Below are 19,522 nucleotides of genomic sequence, written 5' to 3' on the forward strand. Positions count from 1 at the left end.
CCCTTTTTCTACTTTTTTTTCTGAGTGGGAAGCAATAGCTGGGAAGCTAGATTATAACGCAAATATAACGAATAAATCGGGAGAGCTTTACAGGGATGAGGCAAGGGAGAGAGCTCTTGATGGTCAGGATTGGACACTTGGAAGAAATGCTTTGATCCCTAGGAAGCAGCCCTCTCACTCTGAGCATGATACTGACCTCCACTTTCACTGAGAACATGAAGAAATGAGCAGTGAAGCCCACACTTTCTGTGGGTCCACCTAGAAAGTTACTTGGCGTCTGCCCCATTTTTTCTTTTTCCCGGACTGTGAGGAAGGACAGCTGCCCTGTCCTTGGTTCCATCCCTACAGTCTCCTCTGAGACCCTGCTCTATCAGTTAGTCCCTCTCTCCTGTGTGTTCAATCTGTTCCTCTATATCGGCTCCTTCCCTCAGCCTATATATCTTTCCCATGTCCATTCTACTCCCCCTCAATCCCATGCCCCACCTTGTTTTTCATTTTCAAACTTCTACACTTGCTGTCTCCATGTCTGCCCCTTCTATTTACTCTTCATGGCACTGCGAAGTCAATAAAGCTGCCACCTCCCTCCTACCCACTTTCTATCTGATTTTTCCCCTTGGTTCTTTTTTTTTTTTGTGGTTGGTGGCATAATCATCCATTCTGTCTCACTAGTCAAAAATGTGCACGTCTCCCTGAGCTCCTAGATCTCCTGCATCTAACTGATCCCCAAGTATCAGCCTCTCTTCTCCAATTCCCCTGCCCTGTTCAGGACATCACCAAATTTCTCCTGGATACAAGAAATACCCCATTATTAACTGGTCTCATCACCTTCAATCCTATACACCTTCCCCCCCAACACCCGCCCACACTGCTGACAAGACCTGTTATGACTTGAGTCTCTCATACCACATGTGTGTCCACAAATTCCAAATACCAGGGTATGACTAAATAAACTGTAGCTCTGTTTAAATTTTGACTTCTCAAGTTATTTGTGCAACCCTGGGCATACTGAAATTTATAGAGAAAAGGATAAGAGTGAGGGTTTAAAATGATGTGCTAGACTTATTAACATATAATAAATGGTCCAGAAGCACCTCTACATGAGCTTTGCCCCCTCCAACAGATGGTGCTAATAGTCATTTTAGTCTAACTCCTCTATGTTCTTTAGTTTACAGTGTGTAAATGCTTGATTTTAAGGCATTTTAGACTATTAATCGCTTCATCATGACTGTTAAGTACAAACCCAATGAGAATGTTAAGAGTTCTAGTAAGAAAAGATGTATCATTAGGATTGAAAAAAACCCCAGAGATCATTTTAAAAGTGGAAGTGTCAAGAAAAGGACAAATGTGGCACATGCCACATGGGATAGATTGACAGCAGGAACAATTCTGAAGGATAAAAAGTAAATCACAGAGAGTTTGAAGAGAAGGAACAAAGGAGTCCAACGTCACTGATGTTTCCTGTTTTCACCCAAAAATGTGTACATATTGGAGGCTCATACTGTCTACTTTGGACTCATCAGAATTGGGTTCAGAACAACCTTCTGGAAACTAATCCATTAATAAGTAAAACAGCTCCTAAACTCCAGCAGAAATAGCCATCCCAATGCAAGCAACTGGTATTTAGAAGCAATTAACACTGGTGCCATTGCCAATAATTTTATTTTTTAAGATTTATTTTTTATTTTTGGCTGCGTCGGGTCTTAGTTGCGGCACACGGGGTCTTTCGTTGCTGCACATGGGGTCTTTCATTGCGGCACATGGGCTTCTCTCTAGTTGTGGTGCGAAGGCTCCAGGGAATGTGGGCTCTGTAGTTTGTGGCACGCGGGCTCTCTAGTTGAGGTGTGCGGGCTCAGTAGCTGTGGTGTGTGGGCTTAGTTGTCCCGCAGCACGTGGGATCTTAGTTCCCTAACCAGGGATGGAACCCGCATCCCCTGCATTGGAAGGTGGATTCTTTACCATGGGACTACCAGGGAAGTCCCGTCATTGCCAATGATTAATTCTAGATTATGGAATGTTCATGGGGGTTTGCAATATCATTAGAAATATCACCCATGTTATCAGTTTTTCCCAGTAGCTGTGGCAGTACACAGGATAAAGGGTGTTTTAAGCAAAACTGCCAAATACCATTAACTGGGTTTCATAAAGAACAGATAATTAGACACAGTTCAATTTTAGAAGACTAAATTAGGCATCTAGGACCTTGATACCTCAAATAAGAAGAAAATATGATTTTTTAAAAAGCCAAGTAGCAAGAAAAGAGGAAGCAATTTGTCTACTAGGGACTTGAGACCCAAAAGATTGCTCTGCCAACATGGTCAATGGTGTAGATGGCTGGGATGGGACGGAAAAAGGGAGATCTCAGATGAGACACAGGGCGCTAGGGTAGTCTCACCTTCCCGCCTAACTCACCAAGATGCCACAGAAAACTCTAGCTGTTGGTCCCCCAATTTGAAACTCCAAGCAGCTCTGTGGACATAAAGTTAGTAAGAATTGCTGACATTGCCTAATTTGAAGTGAACCAGTATATGCCTCCATGGAGCCAACTGGAGAGACTGTGAACAATGGAGGCTCACAAGTGTGGAGAGATGTATCAAGGATTCCCTCTTCCCCTACCCACATCCTTAATACTTCAGTGGTTCCCCAGCCCATGCCTTATACTTAGGAGACAGGCTGAGACCTGGGACCCTTTGCTGCAGTGCTTTCACCTGGACAAACGTCTCCTAGAGCAACGGAATACAAAGAAACTATAAGGGACTAAAAATAACTGCGTGCATGCCCCATTGGGGCAAATTATGAACAACAAGATACAAAAAGACCAAAAACCCAACTGCCACTTCTGAGGTGTTGAGAGCAAAGCAAGGTACTGAGCATGCACCCTGCACACAGCACCACCAAGGGGGTGGGGCCGACCACCCAAGTCACCCCTCCGGCCCAACCCAGGGGTCTGCCCCTACCCTCACCCCATTTAAGGCACCAGCTTGCCCCCTGCCCCCCCGACCTCAGAGAGAGAGCAAGGGCACCTGTTATTTGTTTTTGCTCCCATGTGCTACAGCACAAGTCCCAGTAAAGCCTTGCTTGAATTTCTCATCTGGCCTCGTATCAATTTCTATTGATTAAAGAGTCCAAGAACCCAGCTGGGTAACACTCATACCCTTAATTATCTCTTCCCAGTAAGGAGGAATAGCCAGCAGTTACCACACCTGGTGTCAGAATCAGGAAAACAAACTACGAGACAACCTGATGCTGTTTCCTGGTGAAAATGGGTGATGTATCCTAGATTCTGGGCTACACTGTAGTAACCTGCACAGAAGGCAAGTCTGAAACTGTGAAAATAATTCTCTACCATGAACTACTTTATAGATTTTTTTTTTTTCTTTTTTTGCTTCTCCTAAAAAGTTCAAAGTGCCCATTTATGAGATACAACATCCCTGGGAAGAAGGCAGGAGAGAACTATGTCTGCATTTACAAAAGACAGCTTGACACTGAATGGTTAGTTTAAACTGACACTTTAAAATGGTTAGTTTTATATTATTTGAATTTTACCTCAATTTGAAAAAAAATAAAAGGTAAATCCTTCAAGGGGGAAAAAAAGACAACCTTAAGGACACAGAAAATAAAGCTGTTCAACAAAGACAAAAACACATCCGTGAAAAGCTGGGCCAAGGGGCCAGGCCCTTGAGTATCAGGCCTTTAAGCTCTTTCCACTAGAACAGTGAGTGGTTTTCTGTTCTCTTTCTTTTGTTTTACACAGTGGAAACCTTTCATTAAATAAAGCCTTACTGGTTTTTGATATGCCCACATAAAAAGAAAAGCTGAGTCACCCAGGATGAAGAGGCTGCAGACCCTACAAGTGTCAAAAAGACAGTCTGTCCCTTTCTACCATCCTTCCTGACTCCCTCCCTCCCTTCATCAGACATTTACTGAGCACCTACTCTGTCTCTCCCAGGCACTGTTCCAGGCCCTGAGGGAAACACAGATGAGGTCCTTGCTCGCATGAACTTGACATTGTCATGAAAGGAGAAAGAGAATAAAAAAGCAAACAAATGTATATGAAGTTCAGTTTGCAGTAACTGCTATGGAGAAACTTAAAACAGGAACTGGAGAACAAGTGACTAAGCAGGGGAGCGGGGTGTGGGGGGTGCTCAGGGAAGGCGGCTGAGGTCACTTGTGAGTGGAGAACCGAAAGATAAGGAGTCGGCCATGCAAAGTGCCCCAGGGAGAACGTAGCAGGCAGATTGACTGGAAGAGGCCCTGAGATGGGAAGGAGCTTGGTGTGCGCGAAGGACTGGAAGATGAGCGTGGCTGCCGTGCAGAGGCTAAGGGAGGGGGAGAGTAGTATGAAGCGTGATGTGCAAACTGTTCCTCTACTGTTGCTCTCCTGTTCTCCATTTTCCACTGGCGGCCAGGAAGAACTTCACTCAGCGTGGATCAGATGGTATCTTATTCCTCTTTAAAACCCCGAATGGCTGCTCATTACACCTAAACTCCTGACCCGACCAACAGAGCCCTCCGTGACACACCCCTGCCACCCCCTTGAACCACTGTCTCCATGCCCACTCATTCTAGCCACGCTGCCCTGTTTGATGAGCTCTGGGCAGCACGAGGCCAGGCTGGCTTTGGATCTTCTGCACCGGCTGTTCTTTACCTGAACAGCTGGCTCCGTTCCATCATCCAGATCCGGTATCTGTGCCCCGCCAGTCGAAAGCCACCGTCCTTCTGTCACTCAGGATCCAATCCTTGGACTCCTTCCTCCAAACACCCAATCTAAAGTAGCCATCCAGTCTTTCTTCAAGGCAGACTATTTAAATTCTCTGCAGAGCTCTAGTCACTATCTGACATTTTCTTGCTTGTGGACAGACTCCTCCAACTAGAAATATAAGCTCCATGAAACCAGCATCCTTCTTGATCTTGCTTATTGAATCCTCAGGACTCAGAACAGTGTCTGACCTTTAGTAAGTGCTCATTAAGTATCTGGTTCTAGATTGTATTGTTTTTAGTCACAGCCAATTCGAATAATGCCTGCTGACAACAGTGATGACAAGGCCATCTCTACTAACTCTATCAAATGTATCTACTAACTGAAAGAATAAAATGGGACACTCTGGTTATTTCCTTTGGCTTTCCAACTCAAAGACTAGTGAATAGCAAGGAAGGAAAAGAATCATGAGTATGCCATGAGGTACTTCAGTAGGTCAAAGACTTTTTATTTCTTAACTGAAGAAGCATGTAAACTATATTTTAAGAAAGATTCATTCTTTTCTAGTCGGTAGCCAACATAGTGCCAGAGTTCATGCAGGTTTGTACAACAACGTTGGCAAACAATACATAAAAATGATTTCTTCTTGGATGCTCATGGAATGTCACATTTTATCCAAGACATACAAATGGCCCTCTACAAGCACTACATGAAAAGTTCTACCTATGTCAAGGAGAGAGAGAAATTCCCATCCTTCCTTGAATAAATTTGCTTATAATCTCTGATCTCAAAAGCCAAGTCTAATCTTGGACCCACTGTTTACAGTTAGCCGCAAAAATGGAAATGTTTAAACTAAAAAAAATTGTTTTTTATACATCCTTATTCATGGCACTTATTTATTTCCACTGTTTCTAACACAGTAGGAATCTGTCAATTATTTCCTACTGAAATACTCTGACAACTTCAAACTATGTTGCCTAATGGAAGCCCAGTTGCAAAAACAATCTAAATTGGTGCAAGGAGTTATAACCTTAAAAAGGAATTGTTACCAGAAACTGCATTCAAGAAAAGACTTAGTTCACCTTAACAGTAGGTGGTTAAATGTTAATATCAAAATGATTTCTGAGCTGACTTTTTTTTTTAAGTAGATAATTAGGGAAAGCACCGAAATGATTCCTTCGTATAAACAAACTGTAACCCAAAAGATTATATGGGAAAGAACCGAAATGATTCCTTCGTATAAACAAACTGTAACCCAAAAGATTATATAAGCTTTTAGTTTGGTACCTAAAATGTTTCTTTTTATAGAAGAAAATGTTGGTTTTACGTGCTGCTTAGATTCTCACAAGAGATAGTTTAAACACATAAAGAAGCTGAATTATAATACCTATACTACTTAATCACCCACCTACTCACAAATGGATTCTGTACTAAAATTCCTTTCTGGCCCACAGGGGGTCACAGCAAATAGACAGGGAAGTCTCAATTCTTTAGTGGAAAAGGATGTGGAGGAAGAGATAGTACCTTTCATATCATCTCTGGTGACAGGGAACAACCCAGGAGCCCACCTGCAGAAACAGGGAAGCCCAGTGTCCTCAGTAGCAACAGGGAGGGGAGCCCTGACAGCAAACTGGGGCTCCCGTCCTCATGTAAAGGATCTCCCACACCCGTGCCCGTTTTGGAGTATTCCCCACATCTGTGGTGGGACCTAGGGAGTTACAGACTGAAAACACACACAGTGTGAAATCTGACTGGATGATGATTCTGAAGAGAAAAGTTTTTAAATCACTTACTGAATAATTAGATCATTAAAAGTCAGATCAAACTGCACTGGAGGCAAGACTGTGAAGTGTTGTAACTGTTATAAAAGGGAATGAACCCTAAAACTGGTTTCATGAAAGATACTTGGAAAGTGTTAAATGAAAATTTCATTTCATATTGCTAACTAATATATTAAGATATACAGGTGCTGCAAAAGTTATTAAAACTATCATGTGACAATTCCACCAAATTTCGCTACAAGTTGTTTTAATTCTTCTACATCTTTCATCCTTCCAGATCAGAAACCTCAGGGACTTACCTAGACCTTCCAGAGGAGTTGGTCCGATGTTTACCATTTCCTATGAAGTCAGGAGAGCCTCCATGTAGAATGGCAGCTGTTCTGTGGCCTCCTGGGTCTTTCCTAGAGGTATGATCTTGGTTTGACAAACTAGCTATTTCTAAACGTTCCTTAAAAAAAGAAAAGTAAAACCTACTTTAGATATGTCATAAGTGGAAGACAATCCTGGTATATAATTATAAACATGTAGAGAATGCAAATCTTATTTAAGCTGAATGTTTTCAAGTGTAATAAAGTTGAACTCAACTTTTAAAAGTTTAATGTCCAAATATGTACTGGTTCAAGAACTGAAGGCCAGGTTACCGTTTCAAGAGAATGTGAGTTTTATAAACAAAAATGCTTAGAATCGTGGAATATTCATGAAAAGTTAGGGTGAAGAGCAAGAGATGAACAGAAGGAGGCATTCAAAGAGAGAGCAGATTCAATATCCTATAATAAACCATAATGGAAAAGAAAAAAAATGTTCTAGTACCGTTTGCTGAAAAGGCTATCCTTTCTCCAGAATTATCTTTGTACCTTAGTCAAACAATCAGTTATATATACATGGGGTGGAGGGGGTCTATGTTTGGATAATGTCTTCTGTCTACTGACAGAATTAGTATTGTTCTGTTATCTATCTTGACTCCAATATTAAACTATTTTGAACACTGTAAAAAACAAACAAACAAGGAGAGAGCAGAGTGAGTGACAGGAAGGCAGATCAGTTGTAAGATAGGAGAGTTGGTGGGAACAGTAATATCACCTTAAATTTGTATACAGCTTTGTACGTTCACAAAGGGCAGTACATTTATCTGTGGGAATAATTACATAAGACAGAAAGGAAGGCATTATCTGTGCCGTCTTAAGGGGTAAGGAAAATGAGCCTCGGAGAGTGTCACCTGTCAAGGTCGCAGAGCCAGGCAGTAAAAAAGCCAAAGCTTTCAGCCAGGTGCTGCTTACCTGCACATCAGTGCCTCCACCCACTGCACCTCATTGCTTCCCTTAAGTTTAATGCCATATTTCTCTAAAAGAGAATGAGCAAAATTGTCTCTGGATTTCTCCAAACATGTGTAGCTGGTTTTTGATTGAGTTGGACTCAGGAAAAATATAGGAAAAAGGACTTTATCCTTTTCCACCCCTGCTTTTTAAACCAGCTCTGTTGAATCCTTCTTTTCCATCACTGAATGAAATCTCAGGGAGATCCATGTGGTTTCCATTCACTCTTCTGCATGAACAAATAGTTTTGTTTTCCAAGTATTAATAATTCCAGTCTGGGTTGATTATCAAAATTTCAATCTCCTCCTTCAACTCTTTTGATAAACTACTGTAGTTATGTAAGCCAAAGTCATCTACAGATAACATACAACTCTAAGTTTTGCTACTTATTTGGAGAATCTAAAATATATAATGAATGATATTTGGGGGACTTTTTAGTGCTTCATTTTAAGCTTTACTACTGATACTAACAAAGGAGGGGAAGAAGAATAATGAAGGAAAAAAAATAATGAAGAATGAAGGACAGGGGTCCTGACTTCTCAGATATTCAAACATTATAAAGATAAAATAATTCAAATATCATCAATGGAAATAAAAAGATTTTATGTTTAGCAAAATGTAAACTATTCGAGTATGGCAGAATTGCTAGAGTACCTGCTTAGCCATTTCTTTCCTTTTTTTCTCTTCTTTTATCTCTTCTTTCCTTCTCTGAATCTCATGAAGGATTTCACGTTGCTGAAATAAATCATACTGCCATCAAATGCTGATCTCTGAAACCCATACAACATACGAATTCTGAAATCACAAAAAATCTTTTGAATTTCAGTAATTCAAGCTCTCATCTCCTAAGAGATCTGAATATCTAGAACCTTAGTACAAACTCTAGTTACGTCAGTTTTATCAGAGTTCTTACACGACAGGCTTCCCACTTAGATGGGTGTGAAGACTGTGTGGGGAGGGACACGTACTCCCCATTTCTATGTGGACGGACTTTTTTTGGAAGCACGGAGTCCTGACCACTGGACCGCCAGGGGATTCCCAATGTGGAGGGACTTTAACTGCAGCAACACCATGGGCCGCTCACTTCTCCCCACACTTGACTGAGCCCCTCCTCTTTGATACCTGCCTGTCTGCAGAGAACATGCACTTGCGCCTAATGTTGGCCAGGCCACTGGGTGGAGGTGGGCTGAGCTGGGTGCACACCCACAAGCCACAGACCTTCAGGTGCATTCCTCAATCAGTTTTCTCGGTATTAAAAGTGGCATTTTGATCTCTATCCATTTGACTCATGTAGCTATTACTCAAATGATTCTGAATTTTAGATAGAGAAAAATAGTGTTTTTTATGAGCTGCCTAAAATTCCAGGTTATAAACATCAAAACCATTGAGAAACTCACCAAAAACTATTACAGCAATAATATAAAGCATACCCAAAACTTACAGGTAGTTATAGTAGGACACCAAAACAAGTCTGTTAAATATCTTTATCTTCTAGTAAAAACGTGTCTGCCTAAGAACAATGACAACAATAAGGAACTTTAAACCCTAACTGGTAACTAGACTACCAATTAAATAGGAGCTAAGCAGTAACAAAATGAATGGAACTGGGATTTCCCTGGTGGTCCAGTGGTTAAGACTCTGAGCTCCCAGCGCAGGGGGCCCAGGTTCGATCCCTAGTCAGGGAACTAGATCCCGCATGCTGAAACCAAAAAAATACCAAAAAAAAAAAAAATCCCTCATGCCACAACTAAGACCTGGCACAGCGAAATAAATAAATATTGAGAAAAAAATGAACGGAACTCACAAAGACAGTGTTAACATAAGTAAAGGATGAACAAAATGAAGCAGGAAAGAAGAACCAGGAATAAGAACCTAAGAAAAGCAGGAAAAACAAAACCCTACAAGTAATTGCAACACCTAAGGGAAGAAAACTAAAAAGCCTCACTGAGAGATAAAAATAAATGGAAAAACATTCCTGGATAGGAAGTCTGAATACTGTCATAATGTTAATTCTTCCTAAATGAATACATAAGTTTAGTGCAATTTTACTCAAAATCCCACAGGCTGGGCTTCCCTGGTGGCGCAGTGGTTGAGAGTCCGCCTGCTAATGCAGGAGACACGGGTTCGTGCCCCGGTCCGGGAAGCCCCCACATGCCGTGGAGCGGCTGGGCCCGTGAGCCATGGCTGCTGAGCGTGCGCGTCCAGAGCCTGTGCTCCACAACAGGAGAGGCCACAACAGTGAGAGGCCCGCGTACCGCAAAAAAAAAAAAAAAAAAAAAAAATCCCACAGGCTTTGTTTTGTTTTGATTTTGAGAAAGCAATCCTATAACTTATCTGTGAGAATAGCCAACGGAAAAAAAAAAAGAATGAAGGATGAAGGGACAGGGGTCCTGACTTAGTCAAATGTTATAAAGATACAATAACTCAAAGAGTGCTGCAGAGACTCAAGAAAAAAACATGAATTGAACAAAAGAGACAATTCACAAGTAGAACTTAGTATAAATGAGTAGGTAAAATACACTTTAAAGGAATTATTACAAATCACTTAAAAATGATTACTTAATAAATGTGTTAGGAAAATGACTGGGAAAAAAAAAAGAAAAACTCAGACCCTCATTTTTACAACCCACACCAAAATAAGTTCTAGATAAGTTTATTAAAAGACTAAATGGGGGGGTGCTGGGAAGATGGTGGAAGAGTACGATGCGGAGATCACCTTCCTCCCCCCAGAAATACATCTACACGTGGAACAACTCCTACAGAACACCTACTGAATGCTGGCAGAAGACCTCAGCCCCCCCAAAAGGCAAGAAACTCCCCACGTACCTGGGCAGGACAAAAGAAAAAAAAAAGAAAACACAGAGACAAAAGAATAGGGACGGCACCTGCACCAGTGGGAGGGAGCTGTGAAGGAGGAAAGGTCTCCACACACTAGGAAGCCCCTTCAGGGGCAGAGATTGCGGGAGGCGGAGCGGGGAGCTTCGGAGCCGCGGAGGACAGCACAGCAACAGGGGCGCGGAGGGCAAAGCGGAGAGATTCCCGCACAGAGCATCGGTGCCGACCGGCACTCACCAGCCCGAGAGGCTTGTGTGCTCGCCCGCCGAGGCGGGCGGGGCTGCGAGTTGAGGCTCGGGCTTTGGTCAGAGCGCAGGGAGAGGACTGGGGTTGGCGTCTTGAACACAGCCTGAAGGGCTTAGTGCACCACGGCTGGCCGGGAGGGATTCCGAGGAAAAGTCTGCACCTGCCGAAGAGGCAAGAGACTTTTTCTTGCCTCTTTGTCTCCTGGTGCGCGAGGAGAGGGGTTTAAGAGCGCTGCTTAAAGGAACTCCTGAAACAGGTGCGAGCCGCGGCTAAAAGCACGAACCCCAGAGATGGGCGGGAGACGCTAAGGCTGCTGCTGCCGCCACCAAGGGGCCTGTGTGCGAGCACAGGTCACTATCCACACCCCTCTTCCACCCGCCACTGCCAGGTTCCCGGGATCCAGGGACAACTTCTCCGGGAGAACGAACAGTGGGCCTCATGCTGGTGCAACGTCACGCCGACCTCTGCCGCTGCAGGCCCACCCCGCACGCCGTGCCCCTCCCTCCCCCCGTCCTGAGTGAGCCAGAGCCTCCGAATCAGCGGCTCCTTTAACCCCGTCCTGTCTGAGCAAAAAACAGATGCCCTCCAGCGACCTGCACGCAGAGGCAGGGCCAAATCTAAAGCTGAGCCCATGTGAGCTGTAAGAACAAAGAAGAGAAAGGGAAATCTCTCCCAGCAGCCTCAGAAGCAATGGATTAAAGCTCCACAATCAACTTGATGTACCCTGCATCTGTGGAATACATGAATAGACAACGAATCATCCCAAATTGAGGAGGTGGACTTCGAGAGCAAGATCTATGATTTTCTCCCCTTTTCCTCTTTTTGCGAATGTGTATGTGTATGCTTCTGTGTGAGATCTTGTCTGTATAGCTTTGCTTCCACCATTTGTCCTAGGGTTCTATCCGTCCATTGTTTTATTAAAAATTTGTTTTCTTAATAATTAATTTTAATTTTAATAACTTTATTATACTTTACCTTCTTTCTTTCTTTCCTTCCTTCCTTCCCTCCTTTAGACAACGAATCACCCCAAATTGAGGAGGTGGACTTTGAGAGCAAGTTTTATGATTTTTTTCCCCTTTACCTCTTTTTGTGAGTGTGTATGTGTATGCTTCTGTGTAAGATTTTGTCTGTATAGCTTTGCTTCCACCATTTGTCCTAAGGTTCTATCTGTCCCTTTTTTTTTTCTAAATAATTATTTTTTAATTCAGTAACTTTATTATAATTTATTTTATTTTACTGTATCTTCTTTCTTTCTCCTTTTTCCTTTCTTCCCTCCTTCCTTCCTTCCTCCCTCCCTCCCTCCTTTCTTTCCTTCTTGCCTTCTTTCCTTCTTTTCTTTTCTTTCTTTCTTAATACTTCTACTAATTCCCTCTACTTTTTCTCCGTTTTATTCTGAGCCGTGTGGATGACAGGCTCTTGGTGGTCCAGCCAGGAGTCAGGGCTCTGCCTCTGAGGTGGGAGAGCCAACTTCAGGACACTGGTCAACAAGAGACCTCCCAGCTCCACCTAATATCAAACGGCAAAAATCTCCCAGAGACCTCCATCTTAACACCAGCACCCAGCTTCACTCAACGACCAGCAAGCTACAGTGCTGGACAACCTATACCAAACAACTAACAAAACAGTAACACAACCCCACCCATTAGCAGAAAGGCTGCCTAAAATCATAATAAGTCCACAGACACTCCAAAACACACCACCAGACGTGGACCTGCCCACTAGAGAGACAAGATCCAGCCTCATCCACCAGAACACAGGCACTAGTGCCTCCACCAGGAAGCCTACACAACCCACTGAACCAACCTTAGCCACTGGGGACAGACATCAAAAACAACAGGAACTACGAACCTGCAGCCTGCAAAAAGGAGACCCCAAACACAGTAAGATAAGCAAAATGAGAAGACAGAAAAACACACAGCAGATGAAGGAGCAAGATAAAAATCCACCAGACCTCACAAATGAAGAGGAAATAGGCAATCTACCTGAAAAAGAATTCAGAATAATGATAGGAAAGATGATCCAAAATCCTGGAAATAGAATGGACAAAATGCAAGAAACATTTAACAAGGACCTAGAAGAACTAAAGATGAAACAAACAACGATGAACAACACAATAAATGAAATGAAAAATACTCTAGATGGGATCAATAGCAGAATAACTGAGGCAGAAGAACGGATAAGTGACCTGGAAGATAAAATAGTGGAAATAACTACTGCAGAGCAGAATAAAGAAAAAAGAATGAAAAGAACTGAGGACAGTCTCAGAGACCTCTGGGACAACATTAAACGCACCAACATTCGAATTATAGGGGTTCCAGAAGAAGAAGAGAAAAAGAAAGGGACTGAGAAAATATTTGAAGAGATTATAGTTGAAAACTTCCCTAATATGGGAAAGGAAATAGTTAATCAAGTCCAGGAAGCACAGAGAGTCCCATACAGGATAAATTCAAGGAGAAATACGCCAAGACACATATTAATCAAACTGTCAAAAACTAAATACAAAGAAAGCATATTAAAAGCAGCAAGGGAAAAACAACAAATAACACACAAGGGAATCCCCATAAGGTTAACAGCTGATCTCTCAGCAGAAACTCTACAAGCCAGAAGGGAGTGGCAGGACATACTGAAAGTGATGAAGGAGAAAAACCTGCAACCAAGATTACTCTACCCAGCAAGGATCTCATTCAGATTTGATGGAGAAATTAAAACCTTTACAGACAAGCAAAAGCTGAGAGAGTTCAGCACCACCAAACCAGCTTTACAACAAATGCTAAAGGAACTTCTCTAGACAAAAACACAAGAGAAGGAAAAGTCCTATAATAACGAACCCAAAACAATTTAGAAAATGGGAATAGGAACATACATATCGATAATTACCTTAAATGTAAATGGACTAAATGCTCCCACCAAAAGACACAGATTGGCTGAATGGATACAAAAACAAGACCCATATATATGCTGTCTACAAGAGACCCACTTCAGACCTAGAGACACATACAGACTGAAAGTAAGGGGATGGAAAAAGATATTCCATGCAAATGGAAACCAAAAGAAAGCTGGAGTAGCAATTCTCATATCAGACAAAATAGACTTTAAAATAAGGACTATCAGAAGAGACAAAGAAGGACACTACATAATGATTAAGGGATCGATCCAAGAAGAAGATATAACAATTGTAAATATTTATGCACCCAACATAGGAGCACCTCAATACATAAGGCAAAAACTAGCAGCCATAAAAGGGGAAATCGACAGTAACACATTCATAGTAGGGGACTTCAACACCCCACTTTCACCAATGGACAGATCATCCAAAATGAAAATAAATAAGGAAACACAAGCTTTAAATGATACATTAAACAGGATGGACTTAATTGATATTTATAGGACACTCCATCCAAAAACAACAGAATACACATTTTTCTCAAGTGCTCATGGAACATTCTCCAGGATAGATCATATCTTGGGTCACAAATCAAGCCTTGGTAAATTTAAGAAAATTGAAATTGTATCAAGTATCTTTTCCGACCACAACGCCATGAGACTAGATAGCAATTACAGGAAAAGATCTGTAAAAAATACAAACACATGGAGGCTAAACAGTACACTACTTAATAACGAAGTGATCACTGAAGAAATCAAAGAGGAAAATAAAAAATACCAAGAAACAAATTACAATGGAGACACAACGACCCAAAACCTATGGGATGCAGCAAAAGCAGTTCTACGAGAGAAGTTTATAGCAATACAAGTCCACCTTAAGAAGCAGGAAACATCTCGAATAAACAACCTAACCTTACACCTCAAGCAATTAGAGAAAGAAGAACAAAAAAACCCCAAAGTTAGCAGAAGGAAAGAAATCATAAAAATCAGATCAGAAATAAATGAAAAAGAAATGAAGGAAACAATAGCAAAGATCAATAAAACTAAAAGCTGGTCCTTTGAGAAGATAAACAAAATTGATAAACCATTAGCCAGACTCATCAAGAAAAAAAGGGAGAAGACTCAAATCAATAGAATTAGAAATGAAAAAGGAGAAGTAACAACTGACACTGCAGAAATACAAAGGATCATGAGAGATTACTACAAGCAACAATATGCCAATAAAATGAACAACCTGGAGGAAATGGACAAATTCTTAGAAATGCACAACCTGCCAGGACTGAATCAGGAAGAAATAGAAAATACCAGCAGACCAATCACAAGCACTGAAATTGAAACTGTGATTCAAAATCTTCCAACAAACAAAAGCCCAGGACCAGATGGCTTCACAGGCGAATTCTATCAAACATTTAGAGAAGAGCTAACACCTATTCTTCTCAAACTCTTCCAAAATATAGCAGAGGGAGGAACACTCCCAAACTCATTCTACGAGGCCACCATCACCTTGATACCAAAACCAGACAAGGATGTCACAAAGAAAGAAAACTACAGGCCAATATCACTGATGAACATAGATGCAAAAATCCTCAACAAAATACTAGCAAACAGAATCCAACAGCACATTAAAAGGATCATACACCATGATCAAGTGGGGTTTATTCCAGGAATGCAAGGATTCTTCAATATACGCAAATCTATCAATGTGATTAACCATATTAACAAATTGAAGGAGAAAAACCATATGATCATCTCAATAGATGCAGAGAAAGCTTTTGACAAAATTCAACACCCATTTATGATAAAAACCCTGCAGAAAGTAGGTGTAGAGGGAACTTTCCTCAATATAATAAAGGCCGTATATGACAAGCCCACAGCCAACATCATCCTCAATGGCGAAAAACTGAAAGCATTTCCACTAAGGTCAGGAACAAGACAAGGTTGCCCACTCTCACCACTCTTATTCAACATAGTTTTGGAAGTTTTAGCCACAGCAATCAGAGAAGAAAAGGAAATAAAAGGAATCCAAATCGGAAAAGAAGAAGTAAAGCTGTCACTGTTTGCAGATGACATGATACTATACATAGAGAATCCTAAAGATGCTACCAGAAAACTACTAGAGCTAATCAATGAATTTGGTAAAGTAGCAGGATACAAAATTAATGCACAGAAATCTCTGGCATTCCTATATACTAACGATGAAAAATCTGAAAGTGAAATCAAGAAAACACTCCCATTTACCATTGCAACAAAAAGAATAAAATATCTAGGAATAAACCTACCTAAGGAGACAAAAGACCTGTATGCAGAAAATTATAAGACACTGATGAAAGAAATTAAAGATGATACAAACAGATGGAGAGATATACCATGTTCTTGGATTGGAAGAATCAACATTGTGAAAATGACTCTACTCCCCAAAGCAATCTATAGATTCAATGCAATCCCTATCAAACTACCACTGGCATTTTTCACAGAACTAGAACAAAAAATTTCACAATTTGTATGGAAACACAAAAGACCCCGAATAGCCAAAGCAATCTTGAGAACAAAAAATGGAGCTGGAGGAATCAGGCTGCCTGACTTCAGACTATACTACAAAGCTACAGTAATCAAGACAGTATGGTACTGGCACAAAAACAGAAAGATAGATCAATGGAATAGGATAGAAAGCCCAGAGATAAACCCATGCACATATGGTCACCTTATCTTTGATAAAGGTGGCAGGAATATACAGTGGAGAAAGGACAGCCCCTTCAATAAGTGGTGCTGGGAAAACTGGACAGGTACATGTAAAAGTATGAGATTAGATCACTCCCTAACACCATACACAAAAATAAGCTCAAAATGGATTAAAGACCTAAATGTAAGGCCAGAAACTATCAAACTCTTAGAGGAAAACATAGGCAGAACACTCTATGACATAAATCACAGCAAGATCCTTCTTGACCCATCTCCTAGAGTAATGGAGATAAAAACAAAAATAAACAAATGGGACCTAATGAAACTTCAAAGCTTTTGCACAGCAAAGGAAACCATAAACAAGACCAAAAGACAGCCCTCAGAATGGGAGAAAATATTTGCAAATGAATCAACTGACAAAGGATTAATCTCTAAAATTTACAGGCAGCTCATGCAGCTCAATAACAAAAAAATAAACAACCCAATCCAAAAATGGGCAGAAGACCTAAATAGACATTTCTCCAAAGAAGATATACAGACTGCCAACAAACACATGAAAGAATGCTCAACATCATTAATCATTAGAGAAATGCAAATCAAAACTACAATGAGATATCATCTCACACCAGTCAGAATGGCCATCATCAAAAAATCTAGAAACAATAAATGCTGGAGAGGGTGTGGAGAAAAGGGAACACTCTTGCACTGCTGGTGGGAATGTGAATTGGTTCAGCCACTATGGAGAACAGTATGGAGGTTCCTTAAAAAACTACAAATAGAACTACCATATGACCCAGCAATCCCACTACTAGGTATATACCCTGAGGAAACCAGAATTCAGAAAGAGTCATGTACCAAAATGTTCATTGCAGCTCTATTTACAATAGCCCGGAGATGGAAACAACCTAAGTGCCCGTCGTCGGATGAATGGATAAAGAAGATGTGGCACATATATACAATGGAATATTACTCAGCCATAAAAAGAAACGAAATTGAGCTATTTGTAATGAGGTGGATAGACCTAGAGTCTGTCGTACAGAGTGAAGTAAGTCAGAAAGAGAAAGACAAATACCGTATGCTAACACATATATATGGAATTTAAGAAAAAAAAAATGTCATGAAGAACCTAGGGGTAAGACAGGAATGAAAACACAGAACTATTGGAGAACAGACTTGAGGATATGGGGAGGGGGAAGGGTGAGCTGTGACAGGGCGAGAGAGAGGAATGGACATATATACACTAACAAAAGTAAGGTAGATAGCTAGTGGAACACAGAACTATTGGAGAACAGACTTGAGGATATGGGGAGGGGGAAGGGTGAGCTGTGACAGGGCGAGAGAGAGGAATGGACATATATACACTAACAAAAGTAAGGTAGATAGCTAGTGGGAAGCAGCCTCATGGCACAGGGATATCGGCTCGGTGCTTTGTGACCACCTGGAGGGGTGGGATAGAGAGGGTGGGAGGGAGGGAGACGCAAGAGGGAAGAGATATGGGAACATATGTATATGTATAACTGATTCACTTTGTTATAAAGCAGAAACTAACACACCATTGTAAAGCAATTATACCCCAATAAAGATGTTAAAAAAAAAAAAGACTAAATAGAAGGAAAAAATAAACTAAAAAATCAGGAAGGAAATTTAGATACATGTATTAACTTTGATTAAAGGATTTTTTAAATAACACAGCAGTATACATCCGTATGCAAATAAAGAAAAAGTACAAATGGTTAGTGAACAAAAAAAATGTTCAGTCTCTGGCTTTGGCTACTCATTTGGGCATGAGATACTTGTCCCACAGAGGGAAGAAGATAATAGCCTCTGAACTCCTGCACGGCTTTACAAGCACAGAAAGAGCACCAGAAGTTTGGTTAAGCCGACTTCCTTTTCCTTTTATTTAAAAACCTGGACTAAGCGTTCTAGGGGTAGCATTGATATCTGTTGGGAGGGAATCACTCATAGTATTTATTTCTTGGTTACTCTTAGGGCCTCCTTTCACATGAATCCATGGTTCTTGATCAAATGCTGAGCAAAACTTAAAGAAATACCAGTAAGTGAGTAGGTAGAGACGGAGGAAAACCTATAGGAGCTCGCAGTCCTCTGGGCTGGACACCGCGGCGACAAGGGTCTCACCTCCTCTTCCTCTTTCCGCTTGGCCTCTAACTGCCTCCGTTGCTCCTCCTGAGCCCGCCTTTCCAGCATTTCTTCATGAAAAGACTTGGGAGGGGGCTTGTTGTGCTCGCAGAGGAATGATTGAACGTGGTAAGCCAGTTCAAATATCATCACCTAAACACATGGATGGAAATCAACCACAAATGGTCAAGTGATGCAAAGCAGGGCCCCAAGGTGAGACTACAGAAAAACATGCAGGCCATCCGAGACACACTCAAATTGGTGATATTTATTTTGATGTGACACGTTCTAAATTAGGTCTAGGATGCAACCACAGGAGGAAAATGCTTTTATAGTACTCACCTCATTGTGCTGCCAGCAAGAAAAATCACTATCTAGATAAATAAAAAGCTTCACTTTTCTTCTGCAGTCCTATTCAGTTTATTAGCATTTTCTGTATAATAAATCCAATAAAATATTTTTCTGTATAAATAAATCTGGTAAAATATTTAAGACTGCATAAAAGTAAAGACTACCTTCCCAGCTAGAAAACCTGCCTACATAATGACAGTTGAGCAGAGAATAATCATTGCTACCATGAGAGCTTTCATCTGTCCATACAGCATACTGAAAACATCCTCCTGGGGTACAGAGGCAAACACTTAAAGGCCTCACTCTCTCCCTGCTAGTAATGGGCCAGTAGGAGGCTAATTAATACTTAGAAAGCATTTCATTTCCACTTAGGGAAGCATTCACAGTATCAGAAGGAAAAAGGCCCCCCTCTCAGACATCCTATGCGAATGTAGGAAGCCACTTTTCCCAACCCCTAAATCATAAACCATAGCTTGGTTGGTAAATCAACAGAGAAAGGGTTTTTGGGACCCCCACACTGACCAACTATTCCAACCCCAAAGAGGTCAAGAGTGCCAAGCTCCTTCTGCAGATGAGGACCACCACTCCGAAATTTCTTTTTC

General features: G+C 41.3%; 1 protein-coding gene across 1 annotated transcript in view; it reads right to left on the reverse strand.

The window, feature by feature from the left end:
* EIF2AK4 (eukaryotic translation initiation factor 2 alpha kinase 4) overlaps positions 1–19,522 on the reverse strand; it is a 123,878-nt gene that overhangs the window by 80,593 nt on the left and 23,763 nt on the right. Inside the window, exons 4-6 of the mRNA XM_007460187.1 lie at positions 18,570–18,722; positions 8,445–8,525; positions 6,777–6,925 (exon numbers count right to left, since the gene is read on the reverse strand). Of these exons, the coding sequence (XP_007460249.1) occupies positions 6,777–6,925; positions 8,445–8,525; positions 18,570–18,722 (383 nt within the window). The remainder of the gene's footprint in view (positions 1–6,776; positions 6,926–8,444; positions 8,526–18,569; positions 18,723–19,522) is intronic.

This window comes from Lipotes vexillifer, unplaced genomic scaffold (assembly GCF_000442215.2).
Source record: "Lipotes vexillifer unplaced genomic scaffold, Lipotes_vexillifer_v1.1 scaffold408, whole genome shotgun sequence".
NCBI lineage: Eukaryota > Metazoa > Chordata > Mammalia > Artiodactyla > Lipotidae > Lipotes > Lipotes vexillifer.